Raw genomic sequence first — 23,183 nt, 5'->3', positions numbered from 1 at the left:
CAACACCTTCGTAACAGTGAGAAGTTTTGCTTTGAAATGTTTAACCCTGTTGCACAAAAGTTCAACACTGTTTGACATCAAATCGAAAAAATCATCCTGAAAAATGAGTAAACGGTAGTTTGTAATGATTAAAGGAATAAGTCACGGCACTGTCAAGTGTTCGCCCGGAGGTGACCTCAGCGGTATGGCAGATGGATCTACTCTTCCCAACCATCGTGAATGCTCCTAAAATAAATCTGTCAAATAGCTGGAGGACCACTGCATGTGCACAAGACCAGGAGAAAATATAGTGTTGTAACCACCACCGGAAGACTGATTAACAGCTTGAAACCGAAATGAAATCATATAACAAATCCATTAAACAGGCTGCTTTCCAGGAAAGGTTGTAAATCAAATCGCTCGAGGAACATAACTCGCAGTAAAAACGGACCGAAATAAAAGTCAAATATGAATGAACGCGGACTTTATTATTCATTCCTAAAAACAGAGAAGATGGCACGTCAATCAAAAAGCAACACGCTCAGAATTACATCAATTCCCAAACATGGCAACACATCAGGATTTGCCACAGTGCTCAAAGGCCCTCCAGCTGTAAAACTAGAAAAAGCAAAAGATTTGGTTCTCAGTAACCAATTCCAGAATCTTCACAAAACGTTAGCTAACGTCTAGAGATGTTGGCAGTGGACTGAGGATTGACATGCATCAGGGAGGCTATCCAACAGATGGCCGTAAAAAATATCATCGTTTCACCACATTCTTTTCCTCAAGGCCCCTCCCTCCCGCTCATCTTTAGGAGATCCACATGTGGTCCGGGGGTCTGTGAAAGGAGCATGAATTGGAGCTGTCAGCTATGAACATCACGGCATTACATAGCAGTTTTCTTAATGAGCATGATGCTCAATCGTCCCTTATGCAGAGTGACTCAGCATAAACAATATGAGTATCTTGTGCTGCGTGAGACAGATGTCTTACAATAAATATACATATTTATTTCCGATTTAAAAAGTATCAATATTTAATAATAAATAAATAAATAATAAATAAAGTGCTGTTGTTCAGTAACAGGGGTTAGTGGGGGGGTGTCACATTTGTTGAATTGAACATTTAAGTTAAGATTAAATGTAAGAAGATGCAAAGCTAAATGAGTCATTACCCCGCCGACATTAGACAGACCCTGAAAGTAAAACGCAATATACAATAATATTATTATGTCATGAATAATCATCTTTCTAAGTATACTAGGGCTGTTTATACTGGCGAAAATTAAGTATTATCACACTATCTTTTGTAAAAGAGATATATATCATATTTAATCTTGTTTATTCTGTGTGTGGGGCGACAGAGAAAGAGAGAGTTTGTGAGCATTGTGGCTCTTAAAGTGACAGTTCACCCAAAGAAAATTCTCACATTGTTTATTTACTCACCCTCATGTCATTTCAAACCTGACTTTCTCTCTTCTGCAGAACACAAAAGAAGATATTTTGAAGAATTTTGGTAGCCAAACAATGGCGGGTATCATTCATTTCTAGTGCACGGACACAAATCCAATATAAGTCTAAGTTTTTGTGTTAACTATCACTTTTACACTGTGTCTACACCAGACGCGACATTAGAAACGCATTAGAACACATTCTAGTTTTAAATTTTGTCTGCAACCCATTAAGCAGTTGCCCCGTCGCATCGAGTCCGGTGTAGACACGCGCTGCGTCTGAAATCGTCCACTTTCATACTATATAGTAGGCAAAAAGAGTATGAGTCACGAGTAGTGTGAAACCTCAATATGCACAAAACAGTAGGCAAGAGATACCCGGATGGTCTACTACTTCCGCTGAGATTGATGAGTGTGGATCAGATGGACACTTTTCTATCCCATGATGCCAACGCTGATGAACCTCAGCGTATGAGAGAAAAATATACCTTTATGCAAAGATAAGAGTGAATGCCAAACACACATGTGTGCATTGTTTTAGTTTAAGCTAGAAACATACTAATAGTTAAACTAAAACTAAACCGGTGGCTCCGCCATGATAGTGGTTTACCTGGAAGAGAAAACTAACTGAAAAACTGTGTTTAAACACAACAACTCACTGACTCAAACAGCATATGCTGTGTTAGGTATGTTTTGATGCTGGTTTGACCATCTTAAATCAGCTATGGACCAGCACATGACCAGCTTAATCTAGCACAAACTAGCATCAAAACATACCAAACCAGCATATGCTGTTTTTTTCAACAGGAGTGTTGGTTTTAAAACACTAGTGAAGGGTGTGTTTCATATAATCTATCAGGACCTGTTCAAAAATTGTAAATGTAAACAAAACAAGAACAAGATACAGCTTCAAAACAGCTCCAAGTTCTTATTTTCACTTTATTTGTAAATGCATCTGATGAATATCAAGAAAATATATAATATTTATATATATATATTTATATATATATATATATTGAATTGTTTTTATGTACATTGGTTTACATTTTACAGGGGACATTTATACAATCAAAGACGCAAGATACGTCAGTAAAAGAATATCCAGGACACTCTGATCCATCATTTTGTACAAAGTCTGTTCATACAATATACATACATTCAGTGGCCATAAGCACCTGTTTCACGAGAAGTTCCTGTCGACAGTAAGGAATGCATCGTTACGCAGCCTCCGCCTTCCTGTCCGTGTGTTAGTCTGTACGTGTCGTGATCCTGAACGGGGCGCATTGACCGCACAGGCCATCGGCATAATAATCAACATGGATGTGTAACGTGATTTGGATTGGTGGGGCTATGAACTATGAAATCAATCATCTGTTGTTTCTCATGTGAGATGAATTAAGCGCACGTTTAAAAACAGGGAAAACAAACTATGAGATTTCATACGTACTTAAAAGGACACTTCGCCAAAAAATACTTTGTCATCATTTATTCGCCCCCATGTCATATCCAACCTATATATGACTTTCGAAATGTGGAACACAAAGAAGATATTTTGAGAAGTGCCTACACGATGGAGGTCAAAGTGGTCCAATGTTGTTTGTTTACCAGCGTTGATGAAAATCTCTTCTTTTGTGTTTGGCAGAAGAAAAAAGTCATAAAGGTTTGGAATGACATGACAGTGAATAAAGGATAAAAGACTTTCATTTTAGGCTAAACTATCCCTATAAGGTCCTGTATGTATTGAGGTCAAACAGGCACAAACAGCAATAAAACATCCACTTTTATAGCAAACATGTGGAGAAATGTGTTGGACACTATATTTCATTTAAAGGGATTGGAACCCGTCCTGGTCCTGTGCTGAGCTGCGAGAGGACTGAATGCTTCTAATCTCTTCCAACTCTGCAAAATCTGATCCAAGATCAAATTTCCCGACCACAACGATTACCATGTCACCATAATTATAAACTGCAGTCAGAAACCCATATAGTTCCTGTTGTACAGGAACCATATATACTGCGTTTTATATATGTGGATGCATCTGTATGTGCCTGTACAAAGAGCAAATTTAAATCAAAGAATCACCTGAGGCACTCTGGGTAACTTTGTAGATGCTTCCATTTCGGCTATTGTTTTGGCAAAACAGACTGCATAGACCAGTTGCATATTCAAGGATGTAAAATCCTTATACAACACGTAATAAGACCTTTCGTTAAATATTAGCGCTAGTTATCGGCACCCAACTAGTAACTACATGCATTCCTGTAGCAAACATGTGGTCAACATGCCATATCAGCACTCAAGCTGTGTCCATGACTACAGTTCCCATGAAGAACGTCCCCATTAAACTCCAGATGGAGCCCAGACTACATTTCCCAAGCGTGAGGATTTGACCTGTATGCGTCCCCTAATGTATGTGGAAGCTTGCGGCTGAGGTCGGTTAGCACCTTGCAATTCCACTTTCCGTCACCGGGGTGACTTGGCAGATGGTGAAGTAGTCCGGGGGGGTAAAGATTTTTCCAGGCAGGTAAGAATTGAGAGTTATTCGGTACTTGATTGAACAAGGGTGAAGATTGACCTAGCTTTGATATCAACAGCAACTGATTTAGATCATGTCATCTTTCAGGTCGCGATACAAAAAGGAAGTGTGTTTTGCCATGCTGTTAAAATATCTTGGCCCCAGCTGCAAACATCTAGATAACACGAAGGCCCGGAAGGTATCTTGTTCTTAGAAGTCTTTGATGACGCAACCAATATAATGAAAAAGCAAAAAGGAGAACAACTGAAATATTTCCAATAATTTCAATACTGATCAGAAAGCCAGTTGACATACAACAAATGTGCGTGTTTTGACTTTCGTTGGTTCGCTCTATGGTCTCACCGAGAGGCGTTTCACAGCTTGCAAGCACACAACAGAAAGTCAACATAAAAAGCCTCTTTACGTTTGCCCATAGCTTATATTGGCACAATCCTACCAATGATCAGTAGTTCGAATGAACCCGAGGTTTTCTTGTTTTTGTTTAGAGGAGCTAAACACTTGTTACGTTGGGGGAAAAACGGCGACACGAGGAATCTTGATGATTGGCAAATGCATCAACAGTTCATACCTCCAAGTACAAAAACATACTCTGAACGTTGCAAAATTTGTTCTCGTAAGAAAACGTTCACGGACGCTACAAAAATACAATCTACAAAGCTCAATCTGTGAGGCCGACGAGTCAAGTAACAGTTTTGAGTACAAACTCTTCTTCAGTTCGTATGAGCCTCACTTAATAAATTATCACAGTACCACAAATGAATGGGTCTCTCTCTCTTGTTCTATCTCTCTCTCTCCGTGGTGGGGGGTTGTGTGGGGTCAGTGTGTAGTTCGCGTTGTCCTGTTGCTTCGTGGAAAGCGATGGACTTTGATGTGTTTGGACAGGTGATCGCTGCGGGCGAATTTCTTCTCGCACACGGGACACTGGTAGGGCTTAACTCCAGAGTGAGACCGGCGGTGTCGCGACAGCTCGTCCGACCGGGAGAATCTGTAACAGGAATGCAGAGATATTAATGATAATATAGTGGCCCAGTTCAGTTTTGGGCTTGCTCAGTCGAGCATAAGGGAACTACTTTTGTTGGAACAACGTGAATTATAGAAATAACACTGGCTTGACTTCTGTTCCTGGCTTTTTGATTTATGGATGTGGTTAAATATGGAATAGGGTCTAAATGCTTCATTTACACTCAATTTGAAATACAATGACAAAAAAAATACAATTCTTGGCCTTATTGTACACACTTATCCCATTTTTTCCAGCTAAAGAAAAATGAATGACTACTTTTTTCCTGAAGAAAAGTCAAATCATGTACAACATTTTTCTTCCTTGAATATATCACATTTAACTGGATTGAATACACGATAATAAGCCACACAGATCAGAAACGCGTACATTTGTCCATTCACAATATTCAATCCTACTGCGCTTTTGAAACAGCAATCATAGCTTGTAAATCCTATTTGTGTAATCGAAGCAAAGAATGAAAATCTTGCTTAAGTTACTGAGTAACCGAAAAACCATTAAAGCATGGAGAGAAATCTCTTTCGCGGCCTTTGAGTCTCATAGGCTGACAAAGTGAGCATGCAATGTCAATTAAACATGTCAAACAATCGTTCAGTGTCTTCTCTACCCAACACCAAATGGAGCTTGGAGCACATCTAATGAGCAACTATATTTAACTCGGGGCTTAACCCGGTGCTCGATTTAACTGAGAAGATTTACACCACGTTGACAATTGCTAATGTTTTCTGTGAGCAACCATCCCGCTTAGAAAGTTCAACCAAAAACCGGAATGGATGGATATTTTTCTTAGAAAAATATAGAAGCATTTTTTTTAATTCAATTGACAACTTCCTCCGAGTCAGAAAGTTAAGCCATATAACCCGGCACGGACCAGTGTAATGGAGACTTTTGCAAAATCTGGAATAATTACGTGTCTGGAATAAAAATAACTGTCATCTTTTCAATACCAGCGATACACACATTACGTATTAATAACTGTGGATGCATGCACTTTTGTTTAAAAGGAGAAAAGCAGGAGATCAAGTGCCGCCTCAACCCTTAGGCCACAGTATGAAACCGTGGTATCTGTTTCCAATGTTCCAGAAACATGTGTAGAGTGTTTGCAAAGCCATAAAAACCAGTCTCTCTCCCGCTTGGCTTTTCTTACAGTTTACCAACAAGCTAAGACAAGAAACGTATGCAATTGTTGCAACGCTAATGGTAATATCTAAGCTTTAAGTTGGATCCAAAAATAAAGCCCCTATGGCAACAACACGACTAACAAATCTCAAACTCAAAAGAAAGGACGCCACCATAAGAATCCAAGCACTACAGTTTAAATATTATGGTACGAATAACCCACCTTTGGAGTATTAACTCAAAGTATTTGACATTCTGAAATACCACATCAGTTAATGTGTTGGTATGTGAGTAAAGCTGGCATTCAAGTACAGTATGTAGGGATTGGATAGTAGAGGGGTAATTGTTGCCTTCTGGGGTAGGATGGGACGTGGCGCTTGTCCTAGTAAAGACGTCAGAGCTCACAAACTGAGCTGTTCCAGCATGTTCCCATACGCACCCGAAACGGCACAGATATGTGTGCACACATCACACTGGTCATAGGCAATTGTTGCTTTCCTTACAGTGTAACTACACTAAAATACCATCAACTCCTAAATTCTTTTCACTCTGCAAAACTGTGTTTTCGGTTTCAAACCTAATGGAAAATGCAACATGAGTCACATGAAAGCGTTTTGGTTTACTCCGCTACATGCATATGTTGATACTGTCAACAGTGTCAGTTGAATTACAGCATGCCGTGTTTTTCTATCCAGGTATTATCCACCATTAACTTATTGTGAGTAGGTTAGAACTGTACATACAGTAGCCGGTGCATTTCCTGGTGTTTGAACCTTCTGACTGTCTGTGCTTGAGAATGGCGAAAGAACGCGAGCGCAAAATATTTTAAGGTTGCCCAGGAATCTTGGTGCTAAGCCAATAATGTGTTTTTCCATTCAATCGTGCTTTTATGTCTTAGAAAACTTCCAATCTGTGCACGAGTGAGGATTCGTGCGTATTCGTGTCACTTGGACAATTTTATTTGCGGAGCACCAATGGAATGCTAAAAATGCTGGCGAAGCATCGCCGTTACCAGATTTGAGGCATTTTTCCTTTGTTGCCTTTCCTGCATCCATTTACCGACTCAATCAGACGCTAGTGCAGAAAACGCAACTTAAAAAAACCACAACTGCTATACAGAAGCAAGGCTAACCAAGGTCACTGATAAACAGACCTCTCAACCAATCCAGTCTTATCTTATTTCACCAATCGGGCCTTTCACCACACTGCTGACTTGCCATTTGAATAATTGGGAAATCTTGGAGAGCCAGACATGAATCTAAATGAATCAAGGGATCATTGGATTATCTCAGATAAATACTTTGAATTTGGGAATAAAGCTTAATCTGGTACAATATCTTAGATGACCGAAGAATGTTGCAATCCAAATACAAGATCCATAACACCAAACACACCCTCATTATGTTTCTTTTGTATTTTCACAAGGCAGAGAACCAACACCCTACTCTGCAAAGTTCTTTCAACTAATTCTAACAACCAAGTCGATATGATTACCAACAACTATGCTATTGACAACCATCGCAAGGTTTATCTGTCCTGTCAATCCTGACCTCACCATGAGCCCGGGTGCACTTTACACTTTATTCAGGCCCTATACAGAGGGACCCAAGCTGAACATAGACAAAAGGTAAACAAATTAAACAGTGAACAGGCCAAAGTCCGCCTCTTCAAAGACTTTATCTTATCACCAAACTGCAGATAACACAAGACAAAATGTGAATTAAATTTACTCATTACATAGTATATATTTTTGAATTACAAAGTCATTTGCTACAAATCCAGGATGTAGGCTGATCTTTTACAATACTTCAAATGCCAGGAATAACATTAACAAGCAAATATTAATATTTAGCTGGTGTCCATATAAGAGTATGAAGTTTCTTCATGGATTGTAAACCAAGATAAAGATTGTTTTTGCTACCTTGTTTTTGCACTGCAAAAAATGACTTTCTTACTTAGTATGTTTTTCTTGTTATCCAGTACAACGGTCTACAAATTCCTGTAACAAGACTTATTTTCCCAAGAAAATAAGTCTTGTTTTAAGACAAAAATATGAAATTTCTGTGAATATTTGCTTAGAACCAGCGAAATAAATCTGCCAATGGGGTAAAAAAAATTATCTTAAGGTTTAACTTTTTCTTTTTCAAGATTATTTATTTTACCCCATTGGGTAACAAGACTTTGCCAAGGTTGTTTGCTCATCAAGAAAATGCATCTTGATTCAAGAATTTGTAGACATTTGTACTGGAAAACAAGACAAACATACTAACTCAATTAATAAACTCAATTTTTGCATTGTGCAATGACTACAACTTGAAGTGCCAACTTTATACAAACACAGATACCCTGAAAGCTTTAATTCTGTACTCGAGTAAAAGATTAGTACATTGCTTAAGATATTAAAATAAATCATTTTTCAAAAGTTTCAAGAACATAACAGACAACTGGAAGTGATTTCTTTATCATATTTTGCCTGCCTCACCCATCCAAAATCCATGTTATTTTTGCTTACACTGCAAAACTGAATTTCTTACTAAGCTTTTTTCTCTTGTTTTCTAGCACAGATATCTAAAAGATACATTTAAATGACAAGGACTAAGATATTTGTTCTTCTTTTATGAAAAAATATATAAGAATCAAGTAAATCTAAATATGAAACAAGCAACAAATCTGCAATGGGGTAAGAAAAATAAACTAGAATCAGGTATGAGGAAAGATAAAACAAAATTTAGATGTTTTGCTTGTTTTAAATAAACTGACTGCATTGATATTTATTTCCTTTGAAAAAACTATGAGAGAAACTTATCCTCAAAAAGAGAAAAAAATCTTCGGTCATTTTTGTTGTCATGTAAATCTATCCCCACTTAAGAACTAAAATACAACGTACGGAAACTACTCACAGTAAATCTTCCTTTTTAGCAATTTCTGCCCTTAATTTAGAGCAATGTGTGTAATTCTGCCAAAGAGATGGTGCTATTACAGCAAACTGAGACTTTTATTGATAGATTGACACATGATCATGACTATATACGGAATATAAATATGACATGATCTTTTGCTCATGTGGATTTCTGTTGACTTGGTTATAAGTGGTACCCTCAAAACTCACCTCCATCCACAGCCAGGCCAAGTGCAAGCAAACGGTTTCTCTCCCGTGTGTCTCCTCAAGTGGGCCTTCAGGTGGCTGCTCTTGGTGTACATCTTGGCACAGCCAGGAAAAGTGCACTTGTGCATTTTTATAAGATCAGCTACTGAGCTTTTCTGGAATTTGTGTCCGCCGACCATGAGTCCTGCACCCTGGCCGTCTCCCGTTCCGTTCTCCCCAAGGCCCATGGGTTTGGCAGCGATGGGAACTGGGGCGATGCGGACGAACTTGGAGGAAGAGCTGTTAAGGCTGGCTTGGGGGATCATCTGAGGAACCAGGGCGAATGTCTGACCCTGGATGTTCACGAGGAGCTGTGTTATTTTGATGTCCGAAGCAGGTTGTGGTGTTGACGGGGCGGCTTTGGGGTTCAGTTCCTGCTTAACCTGGACGGGCTGAAGCTGTAGAATCACGGGCACGCCGGGACTCTCCATTCCCACATCCTTCCCAGATGAATCCTCCTTTCTCAGCGCACTTTGAGGGTTTGTGGAGGTCGCTAGTGAGGATTGTTCACTTTTGGGCTCGGCGTTGGCTGTGACTACGTCACTCGAGACAGGCACGGTTTGGTCTAAGGTTTGGGCCCATGTTTCAGACGCATCTCCTTGGCTGTCAGAACTGTTCACCAACCCCTCACTGGTTTCCTCCTTAAAGGCCACGACTTCCATATTCTCCTCCAAGAACTCCTCGATCTCCTCCAGCGTGGGCTGAAACAGCAGCCCTGCGTGGTCCTCAAGTTCTCCTGGGAAAACTGGAAACTCAAAGCACTCCTCTTTGGCGGTGCGGTCACGTCGCGACTCCCATGACAGACCCATGGGAAGGACGGGAGGGACCATGGGAGACATTGTGGTCGAGGAGATTTGGCTCAAAGTGGACTGAGAGTGGAGGAAGTCGAGGAGGCCATCTTGACTTTCTCCGCTCGAGGTGCTCCCACAACTGGAGCCAAGGACCTGAGACTCGGGGCTGGAGCAGGAACGTGAGCTGGATGAGTCGCTCAGGTTGTCCTCTGAGAATGGAGACGGAAGCATATGATACACGCCGTCGTCTGTCACCATATCCGAAAGGTCGTGGGTTGGCGGCAAAGTGTACGAAAAAAAAGTCTCTTCATCAAGCAGCAAGTGATCCACCATTCCTGGCTACTGCCTGTCCGCAGCGTGAATGATTCAGGATTTTCTTCGTCCTTGAAAAAGGAAATATTATTATTTGGGATTGCCAATAAATAGGAAATGTCACAGATGCTCTACAATATTTAAAGTGCATTACGGTAATCAACGCCTACTAATGATTCACTTGAGATCAGCTTCCTCCTAAAGTGTTAAATGATGCTGAATACAACCGTAGCTCTCTTCTATCCACAAGAGTTTGGTGCTAAGTTTTAGAAAGCGGCCCTGCAGCAAACCATTAGGCTAACAACTACCTCTGCCTGACGCTGGGAACAATTTACTGTAATGGCTGCATACATTAAAAGTACAGTAAGGATGTCTTTCTAAACCGCTATTTAAACAAGATAGCATTGTGAGCTCAAAACAAGTCTTGGAATACTGTGTGCGATTGGAAACAGATGGTAAATGGAAACCAAGACTCCAGCCAAAAAAGCTCATGAAGCGACTCTCTGTTTAATCAATATACTATGATCAGTAACTCAGTGTTTTAGCATTTTTGAAAGGTTTAGCTGATGCATAAATATAAATGCTTTTGTCTCTGGTTTATTGAGAAAGCCCAATTACAGACATTAAAGAAAGCAACATTGTTTGTTTAAAAACATCAAAAGTCATTAAGACATTCTTTGCATAACTCCAGTGACCAACACAACCACTACAACAGAGATTTTACATAAACCTATTAAGTAAAAAATGGAAATAATAAGCGTATGCGAAAATATCGAATCGAATATATACTATTGTAATTCATCGCGCATTGATATAGGAAAGGAGAATGAGCTTCTGTATAGAGAGGTGATGAACTATTCATTGACTCATTTTAAATGATTCATTTGAATCCAATTAAATATTTGCAAGACTTCAATGCAGTTCATACATTCAACAGTCATTCACTTTGTGTAAATATCTGTGGATTTGACTCATATATGTGAGAAAAGTTTGCATTGTATACTTGAGATTTAAGTCTACAGTCTAGATCTCTCATTAGACGGTCAGATGTGATGGTTTATTACTCAGATTTGAAAATGTAGATCTGCATATGATCCTCGATCGCCGAGTTGACTTTAGCGCCCCCTGTCGAATGACCGGCAATAACCCTGACGCGAGTGTCAACACCAGCATGTGTCCACTGGAAACTCGGGAGACATTCTTTGTCAAACCACGAGACACTTCAAATATCACTTTCAGCCTCCTATGTTTTTTTTTAACTAAGGGGGACTATACAATAGCGTTCATGTTGCAGTTTAAATAAACGCAACAGCTTAAAAAGAACGTTAAAATCATCTTTTTTATTATTGTTCATAAGTTATGTGTGAAATACACACTAGAAGTTCCGTTTTTAAAACTTAAAGCACGCGACAACGCGACTTTATAAACTTTACTTTACGACACGTGACATTTTAAATAGTCCGCTTATTTTTGCACGTTTAAAGTTCAGCCATTAACGCCCATACATAATTGTAGCATAAGGCTGATCAAATATACAATTATACTCATGGTTCATGACAAAAATACCTGTTCTAAAAACTAGGTATTACGCGAACTGCCCTCCAGCGCGTCAGCGCAAATGTCTGCACGCAAATCCCCACGCGCGACTCCTCGAGATTAAACTAATTCAAGCATTGAAACGCGTGCAAACTCACCCGTTTAAAAGACTCGTATTAATCCTCGATCTTTACAGCTCTAATACGATCCGTTTCTCTTCTCTGTCGAATGCTTCATTTGTGGATAAATGTGCCCTTGAGACAGCACGGCTCTGATGGAAGATCATGCTCTCGGAGGCTCGCTGGTGTTGTGCTGCTGTCACACGATCGCAGTCTTGTGGGCTATAAAAGAGTCGATGTGCAGAAGGCATCTGAAGGCTCGTCTGCTCGACACGCTCGGATTGGTGCAGCTGTAGAAGTAGGCGAGTCTCTTTCCTTCTGTCGTCATTGAACCTGCAGCCAGAACAACTACACAATAACTCCGTCAACAGACGAACTTGAACTTCCACGCTGAAGAAAAACGAATGCTTTCCATTACAAACACCAAAACGAAGCATGACAAACTCATGTTTGTGTGTTTCGAGTCTTATTCCAGTATGACTGAATGGTTTTCTTTTGGTTTCACATAATAATACGCATCATATCTCACAATAAGAAGCCAACACGACCAGTAGACACAGTTTTAAACAGTTGCTAAGTAATTAGTTGTAATGTAATTACTTTTCCCTTGAAAAGGTAAAGTACGGGATTTAATTACAGCTAGTTTTGATGCAATTAAACTGAATTCTGTGTAATGCATACAATAGTGGAAATCACATAAAAAATTATAAGTTTAACTATAAAATTAATGCTTTAATTTATCTTTCTTACAAATACTTTGATCGGTTAACAAGAATAATTTATCTAGTTGTTATTTATTTATTTATTTATTTAATAAGACGTTTCATGTCTATCCTTGAATCACTTCTAATGAAGGTTGACGTGGGATAGAAAGTAATTAGTAACTCAAATCTTTTAGTAGAGAGTCATTTGTACAGTAATCTATATACACTATTGAATATGTCATTAGTAACTTGTGATTAATTATTTTTTCAGAGTTACTCACTCAACACACGGTGTAATTAGTTACGGAGTTCATTCGTTTTCCCTTGAAAAAGTAAAGTAAGGGATTACTCAACATTTTCCTGTAATTTTATTACAGTTACTCCTAATGTAATGAAACTTAATACTTGGTGTAATATTTGTGTGTGCAATTGTGCAATAGTGGAACTGACATCAATATTCAAAGTCTTACTTTAAAATCTGTGCTTTAATGTATAATTCTCACATTCGTAGTACTTTGATCAGTAAATAATACTACTTTATGTAGCTTTATATTATTTATTTGAATTAATAAAGAGTCGTTTCATGTCTATTCTTTAATCATTTAACTAATCAAGGTTAATGTAGAATATAGAAAATAATTAGTTATAAGTAATTCAATACTTTTTGGAGAGAGTAATGTGCACAGTAATCTAATGACACTATTGAATATGTCATTAGTAACTTGTATTTCATTCCTTTTTCAGAGTAATATAAGCTTTACAAACATTTTTATATTGTTTTACTCAGCAGTTTTGTCTGACATGAGTATTAGTGTATCAGGAAAAAAATGAGAGTATAAAGAGTGTCTGAAGTCACAGTTTGATTAATAATGTTGGATCTGATCTTTAATATTTGCTCTAATGGCAGCTGATCACAATTGACTTTACTGTGAACAAATAAAACACAAAAGTTTGAATGCACACAGTGATGCCTTCGGAACGACACATCAAATGCAGTGCGCTTTAATGCGATAACGTGTTACGTTCGTGCACAAAAAAATATTTAATGTCCTGGTTTAACAAAAACTTAAAGGTTTGGGAGGAGAGAAAGACCAGTTTTCTTCCAGGGAGTGACCGGAGCTCAATAAGCAAGAAAATAAATTAGTCATATAAATAGCAGACCATATTCACGTTTCAAGGTTTAAAACATTGAACTAATGCCGCTAGACAAGTGAACGTGTGAATTTCGTTATTTTACAAAATATACAACAGCTAAGGAAAATAGAAAAAAATATTTAAATGATATATTTATTATTATATTTAATATATATGAGAAGAATAAGCTATATTGATATGTACTGAATACATGAGAGGCATCTTGGCAACTGCTCACACACAAGGTGTTGTTGTTTTCCACTTGCAGCATGATGAAGTCACACAGTGTATTTTTAGTTGGAGGATCAGACCAGTCTAAGCTAACTTAACACATACTGAATGAAAATTTGCTTGTACTGTGGTAAAGGCGGGAAGTTACGGTGCCAGTCAGGGGCGTATTTACCATTTTGGGGGCACTAAGCAAGGCCTCACATTTTTGTTTGTATTGCACAGCAGTATTGAGTACATGGAATTAATGAGACATATACAAACAAATATACAAACGTTCAAATGATTTTTTTACGTTGAACCACATAAGAGCACAAAATTCTGTTCAGTTTGTTGGAAGAATAACCCTTCTTGGTTTTGTGATAAAAAAAGCGTCCTTTGTTTTATTCCAAATAATATAGAATGCTTTTAGCTACAGTGTTAAAAAATAAAAGGTGTATATTCTTCTTTTCATAGCATTGTTTTGCTATATTCATAAAATTATTATTGGATAATTTCTTTTACTTTCTTTCGTTTTTGAACACAGCTTTGATACGTGCGCTTCACCGGTATATCGGAGTGTCTAAAAATCAAGCGTCAAATGATTTTAATACTTGTAACCACTCTGGGGACCCCAAGCTTTCAGGGCCCTATGCACTTGAGTGGTGGATAACAAGTCTACTGGTGCCAGTGGGCGAACAGGTAAACACTGATTTGTTCATTGAAAAGAGGCTACCCATGTCTGCTGAGGACAATAGGTTAAGGAGGATCTATTGACAGAAATGCAACATAATACACATAGCTATGCCTTGAGAGGTGTATAAAGACCTTTTATTACCTTAGAAAGAGCTATTTCTATATACATAGGCCTACCGCGGGACCCCCGCATGGAATTCGCCATATTGTTTCTACAGTAGCCCTAAAAAGACAAACTGTTCTACAGATCGTGTGTCGTAAATACGTTATCTCCCATGGCAAAGAAGTGAAAATATAACAACCTATTTGTCCTGTGTCAGCCACAGTAGTGCTTCGAAAGGGAAGGAGTGGAGTGAGCCGTTGGTTGTAATTCCTAACCTCACCGCCAAATGCCGCTTAATTTTACAATTAAAAATTCTTCAGAGTCTCAAAAATAGGTCGTCTCACAAAACTGTGTATGAAGATTACAAGATATTTCTCTTTCCATAACATACAACATTATCAGGCACGATCAGACTAAATGTCAATCCCCAAGTTTTGCTACACTACTTAACCAGAGAGGACAAGATGAATGTAATGTGAAAAGGTCCAATCATCAAACAAAACTATTTACAGCATAACTTCCCCAAAGACTACAAAACATATTATGTAACATGTGTTCTGTATGCAAATGTTGCTTATGCTGAACTTGCTCTCGTTTATGTGTATTAAGCTTCTAAGTGTGCCTCTGCATCTGATTTACAGGATTACCGCACAGCCTTTCACCCACTTCCAATGACAGCAGACCAGATTGTGTGTGTATATCCTGGAGATAAGATATTAATCATATAGGATCAGTAATAAAGAAACCCACATGCTGTTATTTTTGTGAAATATAAAAGGAAATTCTTTTGAATCATCATGCAGCTTTTGTCCACACAACTTCAGTCCATAGTTACCACCGCATGTGTTAACTCAGTCCTCTGGTCCAAGCGGACAGGATTGGGTCCCACGCTCCGTCCTCACACAATGCTGTGTGCTTCTTCTAAATTTTGTGTTTGTAAACATTCATTTGTACAGGAGCACACAATAGAAATACTAAGGGCTCCGGCTTTCGCCACAGTTCACTGTAGGCCACTCTTACTCTCTCCTGGGAGAGATTAAATCTCTCTGTCTTACTTTTCTCAGTATGTTTACCCCAGAAAAACAACACACACCCTGAGTTCAAGGGGCACTCGTACTCTGATTGTCCTCAAGGTCATTTTTTCTCACAGTATGGTCAACAAATAGATTTAGACTGAATGGAAACCGCTGTTTTCCCTCTCTGGTCAAGGTTCAAAGCACGGATACGCAGGGGGTCTGTGTTGTTTTCATCTCAGAGAGAAGCATAACAATCACTGTAGATACATGATATATATTATGATCATACTGTATATCTACATGCATTCACAAAATATATGGTTGATAACTTAAATGAATATTTTAAGACCATTACGTATTGTTTAATGGGATTAACTTTGAATATTGAATAGATTTAAAACATATTAAAATAGAAATGAGACTTTATAATTTTTATTGACATTTTAGTACTATTTGCGTTTGCTTAAATAATTTTTCATTACATAATCTTTTTTTATATAATGTAATTATAATTATATGTTTTTAATATTAATTATTGATAATAATAATAATCATCATCACCATTATTGTTTAATAATGAAATACAAAATTGACATTTTCTTAAATTATTTTTCATCACATTATTTTGTTATTAAAATGTTATTTAATTTTATATATTATTATTATTATTATTGTATGTTTTTAATATTAATTATCATCATTATTATTATTTAATAATGAAATTCAAAATTGTGCAAGGCACTATAGAAGTTAAGCTGAACTTAATATTTGAAAAAACGTCAGCAACAGAAACCTTAATGAAAGAAGAATTTGTTGAGTCTATGAAGACTGTATCGGCAGATAAAGGCTTATTTGCTGACAAGCGCTGTCATCAGAACATCGACTTTTACTTCTTTATGGTGGTTAAATTCTTCTCTCAGTCCACCTCTAGAAACCTTTGAACTGTCAACTTGTGATCCTGTCAAGCCTCTTTTACGTCAGAAGTGCATATGAACAACAAAAACAAGCTGACAATTGAAACCTTCCTATCTCTAACACCTGACACCTTTGTTACATCTACTGACAAACACATTTCTATTCTTATCAAATTGTTCATATTTTTATCTCTGTTGTCCATTGTCCGTAAATAATCAAGTGTAATAAAAAAAGGAACAATTTGCTGGGTGGCGCTGGGAGTGCAGAAGGTGCTTATTATGATGTAAATGTCAGCAGTAGGGTGTCATTATGAACGAAGGTAATTTCCATGTGGTTGAATTCTGGGTCAAAATAAAGTATTTAAGTTCTTTACATACCTTTAAATACTCGCAACCTGGACGTGTTAATTTCCTCCCCTATAGTGACACCCACTGCACTGCAGATTAAGAGGATTTTAAGTGTCAAGACAGATGTGCTTGAATTGCTGAATGAGAAAAGTCAAAAGAAGAATAGAATAAAAATAATAAAAAGGCAAATGAAGTCAATCAAAATGTAATGAAGACAGTCAAAGTGAATAATCACCTCCAAAGCACAGACCATTAATATAAATTAATATCAAGTACTCTTGTAACATACAGTGCAAGAAATAAAAGGTTTGATCATAAGGAAATGCACATATAAATGTATATCACAAATCCACAGAACGGCCCAATGGAAAAAATGCACCAAAAATGTCTTCAAACTTGTATATTCCAAGCCAAGATGATGGAGCTTCGGCAAATTTCGTAAAGACTGCAGGTCGACGGAGACGCCCTTCACGAGAGGCCTCTCATACACAGCCAGGATGAACTAGTAAACTAACCTGTTTTCATATCAGCATGCAGATAACACGAGGGGGGAGCTCACCTCATGTTACTGAGCTCTACAGATGAATATTTTAATATTTATTTCAGACGTCCTGTTGTTAGACGCTTAATCATTTCACCTTGTCCTGACTCACGCTGGGTGTAGTGACTGGTTAAGATGCTCTTGAATAAATGTGACTTCAGTTCATTCTCCATTGCACAGATCAAACAGATCACACTGAGCGCTGTACATCGGTGTCCTGTGCTGGAGTCTTTTGCACAACTTGCTGATTTTGCAGATCAAACAAAAGAATATTGTCACTGCCACGCATAAGTCCATAGGCTGTACTTCTCAAGAAATAGGAAAAACACTTTCATTTTAAATAAGTAAACATGATGAGTTGTCAAAATTGACATTGTGTTTTTTTATATTGTCAGGAACAATATTGCATGTTATAACCAAAATCAAACTTAATGTATAGAGTTAGGAAGCGAATGTGGTGCGTATGTTTTGTGTAGTGTTAAAAAAACGAAACGGGTTCTTCTGGACCGGCATCAGATAAGCGGTTTTTACATTTTCCAAGGTGGTCTATGGAGGTGCTGGAGTGGAGTAATGAGGGATTACTGACAGTTACAAAGTCTAGTCATATCTCCGTTTTAATCCTTTTATCGGTTAAATGTTTCAGGCAGACGTAAAGAGTGAAGAGTAGTAAGGATTCATAAAACAAAATAAATTAAAAAGAACAAAACTTGGAGTTAAGTTTTCAGTTGCAATAACAATTGAGGTGCGTTCTCGAATTTCCACCGAAACAGGAAGTTAGGGCGGGACATTAAATCTAAGTTTTGGCAGAGACTGCTTGTATCTTCTAATGTTTTGGGTCACACACCAATTTGGAGTCGACGTCACGGTGACGTCCCTGCAGCTGCGCGCGCATACTGGTTGCAGAAATGCAGTGGAAACAAATTAGCGACGAGTGAAACGGAGGAGACAATTCCTTCAAAAACATGTTTTTTGTGTTGTTGAATGTCGGAATTGCAACAGCAAAAATGATGGAATTATTTCCTATGGAATACCGTCATTGAATATGTCATTTTAAGCTAAACAGGTCACAAACAGGCTGGACTGACGAAATCATCCGTGTTATATATTTTAAGTGAGGTTTTCTATAATCAAACTATTTTGTATTACTGTATCCGTGTAATTCTCTAGTTGTTATGAAGGCAATCTCTCCGGGTTTTTCTGCAACCAAGATGCGTGCGCATTGAATGTTTACAAATGTGTAATTATCCTATCGAATACCTTGAAGGTGTAATATTAAAGACCAGCCAAGAAAGCTTGCGTAGTCAAATATTTATCACAAACAAGCATTTTTGATGCTTTCATGTCAAAACAACAACAGTTTGTTGAGATACAGATGATTCGTGTTCACCAGATTATTTATAAATGTGACAGAAGCACAGTTGGTGTGTTTGTGTCTCTGCTGATGTTAAACAACATCTTCCAACAAACGATGGCATAAAAGCAGTTGGAGATGAGGTAAGTGGAAACATGAGGCCATCTATCGCTGTTTTCACTAACAGGGAACACACTTCACCAGAAGCTAAGTACACACATGTCTCCCTCAGAGCCTCGCTTGATATTTGTCCAGTTTCTCTGAGCTAAGACTACGTCTGACCTACTACAGCATTCTGACAAGACGCTTTTTGTTCCAGTCTCCTTGAAAGCCTTTCCGAAATGTTCCATTTTCAACACGTTTGCCTTATTTCTTTCCGCTCCCTCGTAAAAGCAGGCGAAGCGTCACGGCTCTGAATGACGGTGTCCTGCTGTTAGTTTTCCAGGGAAAATAAATAAGTTTTGAATATATAAACACCCTAAAGCCATCTGCATGCAGGAAACTCGGTGGCGTGTTAAATGAATCTCACCGGAGATGTTACCAAGCCTCATGAAACTTCAATCCACAAACAACTTGTATTTCTGAACCTACGTAAAATGGCACTGAATTAACCAACTTGATGTTTTAGCGTGACTTCATTGTAAAGCGTTCCTGTTTTTTTTTACTGAAGTTCTCTAATCGGCTTTCTGTGTTTTCCTCAAAGCCAGTAGTTTTGTTAGCGGTAATGGGAAACAGGTCATGGAGGAAGACCACTAGTTGGGTCCGCATTGGTAAAAAACACAATATTTCTTCTGTGTTTGCTTCCTCCTCTGGGCCTGGGAGACAATGTTCCTCGGGAGCACCGGCGCCTCCTGCGTTACGAGGGGTCGTTTAACAAGACTTTATGTTTATGAGCGAGATCTGCTGCCCTCAAAACATGGGACATCACCTTCTGTGCACCCTACATGTGTTTGTGTGAACTCTACGATGATAAACGACATCCTCTCTCATCCATGAGCACGCTGGAAGATAAGTGTTAACCTTCCATCACTTGTTGAACCTTAATCATAAATGTTAATCTATATGAATGTAAATCTATTTAAAACTCGTAACAATGAAAGGGAACGTACCTAGTTAATATCAGCTCTGATTTTTTTTAACCCCCTCTTGTCCAATCACTTTGCTACATATTGTCATAGATGACCTGTATTGTCGTGTAAAGTCTGAAGATATATAGAATTGTCAAAACCTTTCTGTATTTAATTGATTTATTTGTACCATTTTGATTTATTAATTAATTTTTATTTTATTTTAATGTTTTATTAAGATTATTTTATTTATTGTTATGATTGTTATTGTTTACTTTTTCTTTTGGGGGTTAATCATTATTTTCGATGCCTTTAACTGTTCCTGTTCTGTGGAATCAAATCCATTTCTTACAGCTACATTTCTTAAGTAATAACTATTGCACTTTACTAAAATATAAAACTGATGCACTATAGTGTTCAAATTATACCCGAAATGAAACACTTAAATTATAAAAAGTGTGTTATTAAACATGAGCGATTCCAGCGTTATCGATGTGAGATTTTCAGTCAAAACTTAAATTCTCAGAGAATGTTTTTTAACCAATATCCTGAATCATCGTTTTGTATTTTTTCCCCCCTTGGTGATAGAGTCCAGACATCAGCTTAATAACAGTCTAAGCTTTTAAAAGTAAAGATGTTTAAAAGGTTCTTCACAGCGATGCCATAGAAGATCCATTTTTGGTTCCATTAAGTCAAAGGTTCTTTAAAGAATCATCCCTTTCTTACCTTTGAATTATCTGAAGAACCTTCTTCACCTCAAACAACCTTTAGTGAAACAGAAAGGTTCTTCGGTTGTTAAAGGTTCTTTCTTTATGGAACCACTTAGATCAAAAATGTTCTTCTATGGCACGTGAAGCACCTTTATGTTTAAGAGAGTATGTGCATTTTTACTCTTTTTATAAGAGAGAAAAAATAATTTGTTACGGATGTGACAAAAAATAATGCACATTTTTACAAAAGACAGCATACTTTGTAGAATTTCTGTGAATTAAAATGTGTGAACCAGAAGCAATAATACCCAACAAATGAAGGGACGGCTCTTTATAGAACATAAATTAAAGGATTATATTTAAATTTTCATCCACCAGTTGATGAGGAACATTATGAGGACCGTTGTGGATGTGACCATTCACTTACCTGACTATGGAAAATTATACTTTAAAAACTTTAAGTGAGACTCTTCACACGGCATCTGACCTTTCATCAGTATGTGTCAAACTCAAACTATGAGTGTTTGGTGTACATCTCAAGGTTGACATTTTCATGAACTTGCCCACGTGACATTATAAACAGTATCTAGAAAAAGAAATATATTCCACCCCAGAAAACAACAGGAAGGCTTCAGAGTTCTTCAGTCTAATTGATTTGCTGACTCCTCTGCTCATGCCGAGTATTTAATTACCTTTTTATAGCTCGAGTATCTGCGTCCCTGAGGATCCTCCGGTGGCTTTGGGGGTTGCGTCTGCTGTTCTTCGACAGTTCTCCACTCTAATGAGAAACACTCACCTCTCTGATGCTTTCATCGCTGCTTCTTCACGCTCTCTCTAAATGTCCTCTGCAGCGGATGATCAATCTTCTGTGTTCACAATAGCTACTCGGGTACGATCATTACCTTACAGCTCTTCTTTGAGACTAAATATTATCTTATCTGGAGGAAATAGAAGCTAGACCTTTGAGATAACAGCTCACGTTGTAAAGATACAGCCATTGCTTTGAATGCATACAGTGCAGAGGGCAGAAAAATGACTGCAGGACAAAATGATCTCTATACTGAAGAATTGATGTTATGGTCTTTTGGGTGGTCTTCACACATCACTACAGGGTTGATAAGGGATTGCAAGGTTGTTGATGGGGGTTCTTAGTGGGTGCTATTAGACCCAACTCAAATGAGCCAACCTCAAATCTTTAAAGCAAAATATATAAATATTTTTCTTATAGCAACTTGTTTTTTTAAGCATGAATATGATCAAAAGCAATATTGGTGCTATTTTTATTTTTTTGGACAGTAACTGAAGAAAAGTTTCCCTTACCAAGTATAGCAACTTTCTCTCTCTCTCTCTCTCTCTCTCTCTCTCTCTCTCTCTCTCTCTCTCTCTCGTTCTCTCTCTTTTGCTCTCTCTCTCTCTCTCGCTCTCTGTCTTATGTTCACTCTCTTTTGCTCTCTCTCTTTAGCTCTCTCTCTGTCACTCTCACTCTCTGTCTCTCTCTCCTTCGCTCTCCCGCTCTCTTGCACTCGCTCTCTCTCTCTCTCTCTCTCTCTCTCTCTCTCTCTCTCTCTCTCTCTCTCTCTCTTTAGCTCTCTCTCTGTCACTCTCACTCTCTGTCTCTCTCTCCTTCGCTCTCCCGCTCTCTTGCACTCGCTCTCTCTCTCTCTCTCTCTCTCTCTCTCTCTCTCTCTCTCTCTCTCTCTCTCCTCTCTCTCTCTCTCTCTCTCTCTCTCTCTCTCTCTCTCTCTCTCTCTCTCTCTCTCTCTCTCTCTCTCTCGCTCGCTCGCTCGTCTCTGTCTGTCTGTCTCTCTCTCTCTCTCTCTCTCTCTCTCCCTCTCTCTCTCCTCTCTCTCTCCCTCTCTCTATCTCTCTCTCGCTCTCTCTCACGGGGATTGGTGAGAATATTATATATTGAGAATTGCTAGAGGAGTTGCTTCTTTTCGGCTGTGGAGACTCATGGGAAAGAGAGGAGAACCTACAATAACACACATGGGGTCTCTCATCTGCAGGGTACATTAAACAACCGGAGTCAGGCGAACATGTTGCCAGGCAAACTGTTCACCAGATGCTAAAACAAAGCATAATCTTTAATCCAGCAATCTGTCAGTCATATGCAACATACTGTATCACACATTAGAGAATTATTATTATATATGGTGAATGAACATTAAACAGGAATGTCATTTTGGGGAAATTCAAATCTCTTTAAATGTCCTCCTCTAATAGGCTTTAGGATGAAATATGCATAAACAAAGCAGACACTGAGGACGGACGGCAGAAGGCTCGAGAGATGTCAAGAGACCCTTGAGTGTGACACACAATCAACACTTCACACTGATCAACACTGGAGACTCCTTACAGAAAGACAAGCTGAACTATTCATCATT

At 38.3% G+C, this 23,183-nt stretch overlaps 1 protein-coding gene across 1 annotated transcript; it reads right to left on the bottom strand.

The window, feature by feature from the left end:
• Positions 1-2,348: 2,348 nt before the first annotated feature.
• Positions 2,349-12,345, bottom strand: klf15 (Kruppel like factor 15). The gene is made up of 3 exons (XM_056733116.1): positions 12,048-12,345; positions 9,215-10,424; positions 2,349-4,950 (listed from the first exon to the last, which is right to left on the bottom strand). Exons 2-3 carry the CDS (start codon positions 10,372-10,374, stop codon positions 4,782-4,784), a joined length of 1,329 nt encoding a protein of 442 aa, XP_056589094.1. The 5' UTR covers positions 10,375-10,424; positions 12,048-12,345; the 3' UTR covers positions 2,349-4,781.
• Between the last annotated feature and the right edge of the window lie 10,838 nt (positions 12,346-23,183).

This window comes from Triplophysa dalaica, chromosome 20, assembly GCF_015846415.1.
Source record: "Triplophysa dalaica isolate WHDGS20190420 chromosome 20, ASM1584641v1, whole genome shotgun sequence".
Lineage (NCBI taxonomy): Eukaryota > Metazoa > Chordata > Actinopteri > Cypriniformes > Nemacheilidae > Triplophysa > Triplophysa dalaica.
The sequence above is the reverse complement of the archived record's forward strand: the minus strand, read 5'-3'. Positions and strand labels throughout refer to the sequence as shown.

Coding starts and splice junctions, on each gene's coding strand:
- klf15 (XM_056733116.1), bottom strand. CDS start 10,374: ATGGTGGATCACTTGCTGCTTGATGAAGAGACTTTTTTTTCGTACACT. Junction 4,951..9,214: donor TGGCCTGGCTGTGGATGGAG/GTGAGTTTTGAG, acceptor TTCCTGTTACAG/ATTCTCCCGGTCGGACGAGC.